Genomic DNA, 11,114 nt, shown 5'->3' with positions numbered 1-11,114 from the left:
AATATTAGTTAATGTAAAGCATTTTATAATAAATCTTCAAACTTAGTTTATTTGCCTAAAAATATTTTCAACTCATGAAATTTTATAAAATATTTTATAAATAGTAATTCATTTAAAATATCATTCATCCAATTATTTCAATTATCACTTTTATTTTATCATCACCACAACTTCCTTCTCCTCTAACATTATTTTTACAACTTTTATTTTACTATCACATGATCATCTCACCACTAACTCCTTGATCATTAATATTATCTTTATTTTTTTTTTTTTAACTATCATCATGACAATCTCATTATCATTATTTTCTTAATTATAATTATTATGTCACAATCAACTTCTCATTTGCTGATAGCATGACTATTTTCTTCATTGTTATCGTCATGTTACTATTGTTCTTAAGGGTTGTGGCGTGGTGGTAAAGAATTTAAGATTTACACAGAAGGTGATAGATCCTGAGACAGCCGGGATTTTACTCGTTTATCTGGACTCATAAAATGCATTTTCTGATAAATAAGGTTTTCTCGAATCCAAAAAAAATTCTCATGTTACTACTATATTTTATAATAAAAAATATTTTACACGTAAAATATTTTACATTAGTGAAATATTTTACACGATACAGGACTCTTAAAAGGGATAAAAAAAACATGTTAATACTTTTTACAGGTAAACGCATGTTAATATATTTTTGATAATGAAATTGTAAATAAATATGTTTGATTACCGAAGTGAAAAAAAAACAAAAGGATATTAAAGGTAAAAATCGGCCGTAAACAACGTGAATGGGCAAGGCAAATAATTCTTTCTGAACAGTGCAAACTACTGCTAAAAAATATATATATATATATATATATATATATATATATATATATATATATATAAAGTGTTAATTATTTTTCATGATGTTTTAAATAATAAAACCAACCACATGTGAGTCTCCATCTCTCTCTCTCTATCGACTCAGTTAAAGCTCAGAGATAGAAATCAATCACTGCACATATCTTCCTCATCATCTACTGCCAGTCTGCCATTTCTCACTTTTCTTAATAAAATACACCGCCATTAGTCTTTCTTTCGTTTCGTTGTCTCATCTTTCGTTCCTTTTCGTTGGCAACCAAACACAACTTAACTTGTTATGTGTGTCTCTATGTTAGTTTGTAACTACTAGAAAGTCTTTTTGGTTCTTTCTTCTGTTTTTGTGGATTCTACTTCCACAGCTTGTCTTGGCTACTAGTATGTGTTGGAGGTTATTTTGGGGCTTTTTGTTGATGGTAATGTAGCTACTTTCTTGATTCCTTTTTTCTTTTCTTTCTCTCTTTTCTAAAGGGCTCTTTAAGCTGTTGAAGTGGTGCAGAAAGATCTGTTCTTGAGCAAAAATGTTTGGTTTCTCTAAAAGACGCATGAAACTTGGCAGGTGGGTTCTTTTTATTTTATCTTTTTTATTGTTGCGTTTTTTTTTTTTTTGTAAATTAATTTATTGATTTGAGAGTTGTAGAAGACAATAGATTTCAGTTGGGATTTTAAGTTAGATTGTTTATGGTCTTTTTCTAAACTTAGATGCCAATGATGTGTTGTTTCTTGTTACTTTCAGGGTCAAGAAGGTGCAACTCTCTGATTCGTCACCAGGGATTAGGAGTCCTATTAGACCCCCAAAGCGAATTATTAGTAATAATAATGCTAATGTAAGATTCTTAGCTCGTGTTTTTGTGGATTGCGATTAATGGGATTTGTGCACTGTGGTTATATGTTAGAATTGTGTGTGTAGAGTGAAGGTGTTGCACTTACTGCTAGTAATTCTGATGACCTTGATTATCATTGCTCCTCTTCTGCTCCGCCGGTGATTAGTAGCTCGACAGCAGGGAATAATGCTGAGAACTGGATGGTGTTGTCTATTTCCGGGGATAAACCTACCCCTCGTTTCAATGTAAGGTTATTTAATGGGTGCTTTTTCTTGTTTGGAGTGTTTAATAGAGTGCATTGATAATTTTATTCCTTATTTGTGGTGTGTTGGAAGTTGGGACTTCGCTTATTTTTCCTTGAATAGCATGCAGCAACCGTCATTGGGAATAAGATGATAGTGGTTGGTGGAGAATCTGGAAGTGGATTGTTAGATGATGTACAGGTAGAGAGTGTTTTCTCGCATGCCATTGTTTTTTATTGGCGATAACTGCGTCCAGAGTTAAATGAATAAACAGGACACATCATTTACATTCCAAGAAATGGTGTCACCTGGCAATCTAGACTGTGATCATTCAAATATGTCATTTGAGAATTTCTTGAATTTTCAGGAAGTTGCAAACTTTGGTATGGAGGCTGATATGCATTTTTTTTCCTCTCTTTTCAGGTGCTTAAATTTGACCAATTCACCTGGACTTCAATTTCATCAAAGCTTTACTTGTCACCCAGCAGTTTGCCGTTGAAGATCCCTGCTTGCAGAGGCCACTGTCTGGTATAGTCATGTAGCTTATCTAGCATTCTAACTGCATTTGTTGTGCTTTGCATCCTTTAATGTTGAACCTTACTATTTCTCTATATTTCTTGGCATAGGATGATATTTCCAGTTAAATACTCATTTAGATAAATAAATAAATAAAATTGGGGTGCAAATTATTTTCAAAATGATAGAAATAATTTTTATCACAAATGTTCATGTTCACTGCAGTTAGGAATAAAATTACTGATGCCCAGCAAAGAAAATTTGAGTGATGATATGTTGTACGCTGAGCCGAGAAGATTGATCCATTAGACAATAACTGAAATCCTAATGAGATTGGAAGAAACAAACAACATATTTCTCCATGCTTTCCAGGATGATACATTTATTTGAAATTTTAATATATAAAAGGACAGATCCATTGAGTGACAAATGGAATAAAAAAGGTTATTATCTCCTCTTTCTTGTGCATGTGTTACATGAGCTTTTCATAATGAAGAACTTCCACTAGCTGCTTCTGCATTTCTTTACTGTTGTTATGCATACACTTTTCATCTTGTGGAGCTTTGAAAGCTACTAGTGGCTGAAGTTTCTTTCTGCTGTTGGTCTGCCTTAGGTTTCTTGGGGGAAGAAGGCACTTCTTATTGGAGGAAAAACTGATCCAGCAAGTGACCGAATTTCTGGTTAGATCTCTATGTTTACCACAACCATGTTGTTGTTACTTGGTTTTCATGCATGATCTGGAATTACACTAATGTCTTTTTTGCTTTTGCAGTGTGGGCATTTGACACAGAAACTGAGTGTTGGTCACTTGTTGAAGCAAAGGGAGATATACCGGTACCCTCACAGACAATCTAGCTTGTTATGACATTTTATATTCAGACCCTTGTGTCCAAAGATTCATTACTGGAAATTCATTACAAGCCCTAGCATGTTACCCCTCATTTATTTCTTCAATGTATCTATTTGAGATTGCAGTTTGTTGGAAAATCTGAACCAAAATGGGGAGCAAGTGGAACTCTACACAAACTAGCATATACTTTCTTAACAAAAAATTGTTTCTTAATGCAGATTGCCCGCAATGGTCACGCAGTGGTCCGAGCAAGCTCTGTTTTAATTTTATTTGGGGGTGAAGATGCTAAAAGGAAAAAACTAAATGATCTGCACATGTTTGATCTCAAGTCTTTCACGTGGCTCCCTCTGCATTGCACGTGAGTTGGTTCTGGTGCCCTATCTACCAATCTATACAATATAGATATTCATGAAGGTTTCAATAGCCATTGCTTTGTCTGAACAGAGGAACTGGACCATCTCCGAGATCCAACCATGTAGCAGCTCTTTATGATGATAAAAATCTACTTATATTTGGAGGAACTTCCAAGTCCCGGACTCTGAATGACTTATATTCACTTGATTTTGAGACGGTGTGTAAATTCAATCTTAATTCCATCATGTTGATTGTTGCAGACTAAACAAATAGATCTCATATTACATTTTAATATGTAAAATCTTTCTTCTCAGATGGTATGGTCGAGAACAAAGATACGGGGCTTCCATCCATCACCAAGGGCTGGATGTTGTGGAGTTTTATGTGGAACTAAATGGTACATAGCAGGGGGAGGAAGTAGGAAAAAACGTATGCCTCATAGCTAAGAAGCAAATGCTCTCCTTCCATCATTTGATCTTTTTTTCTGATAAGTTGCAACTTTATATGCAACTGCATGTGTGTGTTAGAGTTGCATATGTAATCCTAAAGTTCTCGTAATTGTTTAACTTCAAAGGGAGAAACATGTTTTATTCATCAATACTGGAGTTCTTGGTTTGGTTGATAGTGATTGGAGTCAGTGTTATAGGATAAATAAGCTTTTATGCCATGTGTTTTGTATCTCTAGCTCATTATCTTACTGCATACTGGAGTTCTTGGTTTGGTGTTTCTTCTGTAAGTTGAATCATAACTTAACTTGTTAGCATGCTTGCTTTGTTTACTTAATTTCTTTCTCTGTGTTTCTCTTTACAAAAAAGTTACGTAGCTTTCATTGGTATTCTGTTTATGTTGCTGAATCCTGTTTCTTTTAATATCTACAGGGCACTCAGAAACTTTGATTTATGATATATTGAAAATGGAGTGGTCCGTGGCATTTGCATCACCCCCATCTTCTATCACCACCAACAAGGTGAAGCATAAAATGACTGATCCTTGTACTTTTATTAGTTGGTGAACAATCCACAAAGATGTGGATTCAATGCTCATCTGCCTTGAGGGGGTGAACTATAGCCTCTAGACCATAAGAAATTAAGAATACCAATTCCTGATGCTATGCGGAACAATAGGTTGAATTTTGTTTTAAGCAATCTGTGTTGGATAACCATGCATTTGGCTTGTCCCATTTGAAAATCTTCTAAATGTGCATCAATCACCAGCCTCAACCAGTCAGATGCTATGTATGCATACGCATCTCCCATCATTTGTTTGTGAATAAATTCTTGGTGTTTGTTCCCTTGAAGCAAGAAAAGGGGGGTAAAAAGGTAAATATGAGAAATGAATGATGCGCACAAGGAACTTGTTATTGATGCATAAATGCTCTAATGATGCAGACTCTAAATGCAAGGTTGACATGCATATGAAACAAATTTAATCAAGATTAGGTGGGTTTTTTTTATCACACTAAGGTTATGTGGATTTTCTGAGTTTTATTATCATTCCGATGTGTATTAAAAAATTATTGTTTAGTATTATTTCCTAAATGTTTGGCAAAATGATCTTCATCCTTAGTCATCACAGAGAATGCTGTAACACAAGACTCTGAATCCTGTGTTCATAAATGCTTCAAAATATTGGGTTAAAGACACTCTTTTCAGTATGGTTTCAAGTGTTTTTTAATATCACCAGATTTGTTGTTTACAATATCTCTTCAAGATTGTAGAGCATGAGGATGCACTTCTTTTGCATTTTCCTCTTTCTTTTTATCATAGGTTCTCTCAAAAATATTATTTCTATCTCAGGGTTTCAGCCTGGTACTTGTGCAGCACAAGGAAAAGGATTTCCTTGTTGCTTTTGGTGGGAGTAAAAAGGAGCCATCAAATCAGGTTAGCAGCTGAAATGTCTATTAGATATGGACATCATTTCTGCTTTTGGGGTTAGCTGGAGATCGTAGTCATATCTGCTAAACTATTAACTTTGCCTTATGTTTTATTAAGGTTGAAGTAATGGGCATTGAGAAGAATGAATCATCCACAGGTCGTCATTCTGCTCCTAGTAAAGGCCCTGGTCGTTCGCCGTTTGAAAAGCGCTCATCATCTACAGTGTTGGCTGCTCAACTTGGTACTTGTTCTTCTCAGCGTTCAGCTGATTCCATTGCAAGACAGAATCTGGCATCTGCAATTGAACAACATGGTTCTGGTAGGAAATCTTTGTCAGATTCCTTGCTTGTTGATCCAAATTCTGCTTCCAGAAATGTCTCCCATCGCAAGGAATTTCACCACGAGGAAGAAAACCGCATAGCTGCTAAGACAGCAAGGAACTTAGAAGATGATAATTCTTCATCGCCGGTAAACTGATATTTCTCACCAATTAACTGTCTTTGTTATTTTTTTTTAACCTCAACTATTTATGAATTCAAACAATGCCAAAGTCAGTTTTGGATGTTCTTCATACTTGATAGCAATTAAATTTTGTTGTCTTGGTTATTTTACGTTGAAGAAAAAAAATATTACTGTTAAACTGTGGAAGGTATAAATATCTTGGTCAAATCACCCATTGAGAAGAAAGAGAATGGAAATACTGTAAAACTGTTCCTTTCCTTTCTGTGCCATTGTCTGAGGGTAAGATTGCAAGGGATGCTTATATTTATCATTAACACAGTCATTATGCTGATTTCAGGCTGCTGAACACCGAAGTAATCATTCTGATATATCGATCAAGCCTAACAATCCAGTTGGTAAAATTAATGCAGAGATGTCTAGCATATTTGAAATGGAAACTCCTAACTCCCACAACCAAGGAATTGGAAACGTTTCAGTAGATAACGAGGATGTAGTATCGCCGGAGAGTGATTGTACTGCAGGAGGGGCTCGTGAAAGTATGTATCAATTGTACGAAACAAAAATAGCTGCTCTAATAAGAAAGAATGGTATACTTGAAGGACAACTGGCAGCTGCAATGGCAGGTCGAGAAGCAGCAGAGAAAAACCTATCCTCCATTCTGAAGAGCAGACAAGAGATGGAGAAAAAGCTGGTAGACTCAGTGAGAGAGATAGAGTTGTTGAAAGAAAAGCTGACTGGTGTTGAGCTAGCTCAAGAAGAGGCCAACAGCTTATCAAATATTGTCCATTCTGACAATGTAAGGCTTGAACATGACGTGGCTTTCCTGAAGGCTGTTTTGGATGATACTCAGAAGGTATTGTACTTGTGATAGTTTTGTCAGTGGCCACCATATCATGATGATTGGTCCTTTTCAGTCATTTTTACTGATTGGCTATGGGTCGTAGGAGCTACACTCAACTAGGGGAGTCCTTGCAGGAGAAAGGGCAAGAGCATTCCAACTACAGGTAATAATTCTAAACTAAATACTGGGTTTGGTGAATGGAATAACAAAAGATAAGATTTATTCTTCGTGATAGATGTTTCACTGTCTTAATTCATGATCTTGCTATTTTGAACAGCCATTCTGTCTTAAATGGTTAATTAGTGCATCAAACACCAAATCTAGCAAAATTGTTTTAGCTGAGTTGTCCAGTTTAGCACGGCTGCCCATGCCTGAGCACTCTAGAGAGAATACTCGAATTCCCCTTTGCACTTTCCCCCCGGGATAAATTCCCACATTAAAATAGTCCAGGTTACCAGCTCCATTTTTTGATTGAATGCATAGAGGTCCAGTTAAATCAATTGTCTATCCTTCCTGGTAATACTCGTGGTTCTTCTTCATATTCCAGATCAAATCTTAATGTTTAACCTTAGAAACATCATTAAAGTCCTGGATTAGACATTAACTTGTATGGTTGTATCAACCAATGTCTGAAACAACTGCAATGGCCGGTTTAAATGAGATTGTTTCTGCTTTAAATCTTCCTCATTTAATTTATCTCATGGACACCGCGCTGCATTTATCATGCTGCCATGCAGGTTGAAGTTTTTCATCTGAAACAAAGATTGCAATCTATGGAAAACCGAACATCTACCCCAAGAAAGCCATTCCATGTGCAGTGAGGAAAATAGTTGTTTAAGGCAGAGGGCATACCACGCAAGAACCAACTGGATAGCTGCCATTGAGCTCGTCAACCTCGACCAAAACAGCTTTCCTCCTATACAAGCCTGTTTGCTGCTGTGCATGGGATGGAGAATCGTTTTGTTGCAATATCACCCTGTAAATATATTAAGAAGAGTTTAGAACCATGCTTGTTCATTGCTTAATAATTCTCGGGCTTCTGGAGAAAATGCAAGCTGGTGTCTAGAATATATTACATCTACAATAGCTCTTTTGAAGGTGGAGGTGTGAACTTCAAATCTTGCTGCTTTGGGTCTGGGAAATTAATCTTGAACCAATAAAATGGTCATTTGAAGAGGCTATGCCTTGATTTGACCACCTAAAAGATGTTTGTCGTTGAACCTGGAATTATCCTGATTTTTCACGTGTGAAGAAACCTGTATCACAAGCTTCAATTGCATCCACAGATGATGGGTTAATTGAACCAGATTGAATCAAACCAGTTCAACCAATACTAGAAAAATGAAATATATATAAACTTTTCTTCTAACCCTAGAAGCCAAATTAAACCCAGCCGCCCTCTTCCCCCAAGCTTTTTCTCAATCTCTAAATAAGCCATCGTCTTCAACTTTCAGTTCCCCACCCGTTCTTCTTGCATTGATTAGTTGGTCTCCAACATTTGGCAAGAGGACCAATTGGATCTCTTTCCGCTTGATATAACCAAATTCCACCTCTCCAAAACCAACTCTAGTATCAAGGTGCTAGTGAGGCACAAGGGTAGGAATACCAATGGCAGCTGATTGAAGATGATGTCCATGTTTCTTCGGATTGTTGGAGAGAAAAATTATGGCTGGTTTGGCTCTTTCCGGTTTTTTACTTCAACTAACAGAACCAAAAACTGGTTTTAGTTTTTAATTTAAAAATAAATAAATTTGATTTGGATATTTTTTTAAAATAAAAATTGAATGTAACTGAAAATTATCACCCCTAACTAAAAAACCAAACCATGTAAATTGGGATAATTTTTTTTTTAAATGATCTTGGAACTATCATGGCAAGATCTAATCTAAGTTTGACTAAGATAGCCAGCTCACAAGCTATCTAATTGCCCAAGTTTAATTGGGCGAGTATCTAAAATGACTAAAAAAAAAGGCCAAACCTATGCTAGGTTCCAGATCATCAGGTTACCAAGTTGACATCTCAAGCTAATCTAGGTTCAACAACCATTTTATCGCTGACCAATTTACAGATGATTGTCATCTGTGGATGCTTTAACAGTGCACATAAATAATGTTGAAAATGAGCAAATGAAATTTTTGTAAATAAGAAAAGAAAGTAGGCAGGTAAAGGAAAACAAGCTAGTCCCAGAAAATTCTCCTCTCCTAGGTTCTATTGGGGCTAAAAATCCATGTTTGCGACAAATACGTTGCGAGTCTTTTACGCACCATCGAATCAATATCTTTCATGTACTCAAGTTAGAGTGTTACCATATATATAATCTTAAAAAGAATACAATTTAGGACTCTTAATATTAACTATAAAGATTATCTTATCATGGATAGATACTAATTTTTAGCGAATGGAGGAGACTCCTTGTATAGCAAAATAACCTTCTATGTATAAGAGGCTTTTTCTGCCGAGTGCAGGGGAGGGAGAACATTCTGCAAATTTAATGAATTGATTAACTCTCGTGGTATTCTAGTATTGGCTTGAATGTATTAACATGGTATCAAAGCTTCTTCCAAATCCTTGCCTGTCTCTGTCCTGATTTTTCCTTTGGCTTCTGCTATTGTTGCCTTACTCATCTTGGACCCGTCTTTTTCATATTACTCCCAGTGGAGATTGTGCAGGCGAGAGATAAGATGCGGCTATTGGATCCTTATTTCCACTTTGTGTTATTCTTGTTTCAGATTAGCTTCTTTGCTGCACTTTTGGCAACTTCATATCTTGCTTCTTTGCTGCTATTCTTGGCAGTTCTTGGTTTCAAAACCTGCAAATTTTTCTTGCTTCTTTGGTGTTATTCTTGGCAGCTTAAGATCTTCCTTCTTTGGTGTTCTTGATAGTTTCAGAATCATTCTTCTTCGTTTTAGATATTGTGTTTCTGGTGCAACTCTTGTCTGTTTCAGATATTGGTTTTCTGCTGCTATTCTTAATAGTTTCATAGTAGTCTCTATATTGCTATTCTCGACAAATTTTGGCTTCAAAATTTGGTGTGTATCCCTCTTCCATTGCACTGATTCCTTGTCAGTTTCAGTTTCAAAATCTATTTCTTTTCAGCTGTATCATGTCTTCTAATAAGCTAGACTTGTTTCATATCCATCTTAATGGAAAAAATTATTCTCCTTGGGAGTTTCAATTTCAATTATTCATCAAAGAGAAAAATTGCGGGGGCATATAAATGGGAGTAATCTTGCACCAATAAATGTAGATGCTTTGTTTAAATGGAAAATCATGGATGCTCGAGTTATGACCTGGATCCTTAGCTTAATAGAATCTCATCTTGTTTTTAATTTGAGGCGTTATAAAATTATTGCTACTATATGGAATTTATCTAAATAAGATTTACAATCAGGATAACACAACTCGGCGTTTTCAATTAGAGTATGAGATGGCTAACTTCATGCAGGGAAATCTCTTTATTGAGGAATACTTTCTGGTTTTCAAAATCTTTGGGCTAATTATTTAGATATTGTTTATGTTAATGTTCCTGCTGCAACTCTCTTTGTTATTCAAGCAGTGCACAACACAAGGAAGAGAGATCAATTTCTGATGAAGCTATGTTTTTATTCTGAAACTACACTCTCTAATTTGATGAATCATCATCTTGTACCATCTCTGGACGCCTGTTTGAGTGAACTTCTTCGTGAGGAGCAACGTATTGTAACTCAAGCGGCTATAGAACATAGGGCAAATGTTAGTGCATCTATTTTTGTGGCTTATGCAGCACATGGAGAAATAAAGGTAGAAATATGCATGTTGTCCAATGCTTTAGTTGTAAATATATAATATTTTGTCCATCAAGTCGGTTAGTTTATGTCTTCTCCTTGGCATCTCTATCTTGCAACAATTCAACGCATCTTCCGCTATCTTCGAGGCTCACCTAATCATGGGTTGTTCTTCCCTTTCGGCTCCTCTCTACAACTTATTGCCTATAATGATGCTTATTGGACTGAATGTCCAAATACACGTCGATCTACTACAAGCTGATATATTTTTTAGGTGATACTTTAATTTCTTAAAAATGTAAGAAACAAGATCGTGTTTCTAAATGAGATCAAGTATCATGCCATGTCTATTGTTTGTCCTGAAATTGTATGGCTGCACAGTCTTCTCAAAGAGCTTAGGTTTCCTCATGTCAACTCTACCCCATTTCATGTTGATAATATGCTATTTAGATTGCTACCAATCATGTTTTCCATGAACACACCAAACATATTAAGGTTGATTGTCATTCTATTCGCAACACCTTGA

The 11,114-nt window shown here is 35.8% G+C and overlaps 1 protein-coding gene across 4 annotated transcripts; it reads left to right on the top strand.

The window, feature by feature from the left end:
* Positions 1–948: 948 nt before the first annotated feature.
* On the top strand, positions 949–8,079 carry LOC118039466 (uncharacterized). Of its 4 annotated transcripts, XM_035046173.2 has the most exons (17): positions 949–1,239; positions 1,333–1,420; positions 1,598–1,688; positions 1,772–1,930; positions 2,051–2,128; positions 2,351–2,455; positions 3,057–3,123; positions 3,216–3,277; positions 3,512–3,651; positions 3,738–3,864; positions 3,962–4,076; positions 4,526–4,614; positions 5,444–5,527; positions 5,639–5,989; positions 6,321–6,836; positions 6,928–6,987; positions 7,562–8,079. In XM_035046173.2, exons 2-17 carry the CDS (start codon positions 1,383–1,385, stop codon positions 7,643–7,645), a joined length of 2,166 nt encoding a protein of 721 aa, XP_034902064.1. In that variant the 5' UTR covers positions 949–1,239; positions 1,333–1,382; the 3' UTR covers positions 7,646–8,079. The 4 variants fall into 4 exon arrangements, with proteins under 4 accessions (XP_034902064.1, XP_073267264.1, XP_034902065.1 ...); XM_073411163.1 differs by having other exon boundaries at positions 950–1,420; XM_035046174.2 differs by lacking the exons at positions 949–1,239; positions 1,333–1,420 and having other exon boundaries at positions 1,852–1,930.
* Positions 8,080–11,114: the final 3,035 nt, after the last annotated feature.

The sequence above is a fragment of the Populus alba genome, chromosome 8 (assembly GCF_005239225.2).
Source record: "Populus alba chromosome 8, ASM523922v2, whole genome shotgun sequence".
Lineage (NCBI taxonomy): Eukaryota > Viridiplantae > Streptophyta > Magnoliopsida > Malpighiales > Salicaceae > Populus > Populus alba.
This window is presented reverse-complemented; position numbering and strand designations above follow the sequence as displayed.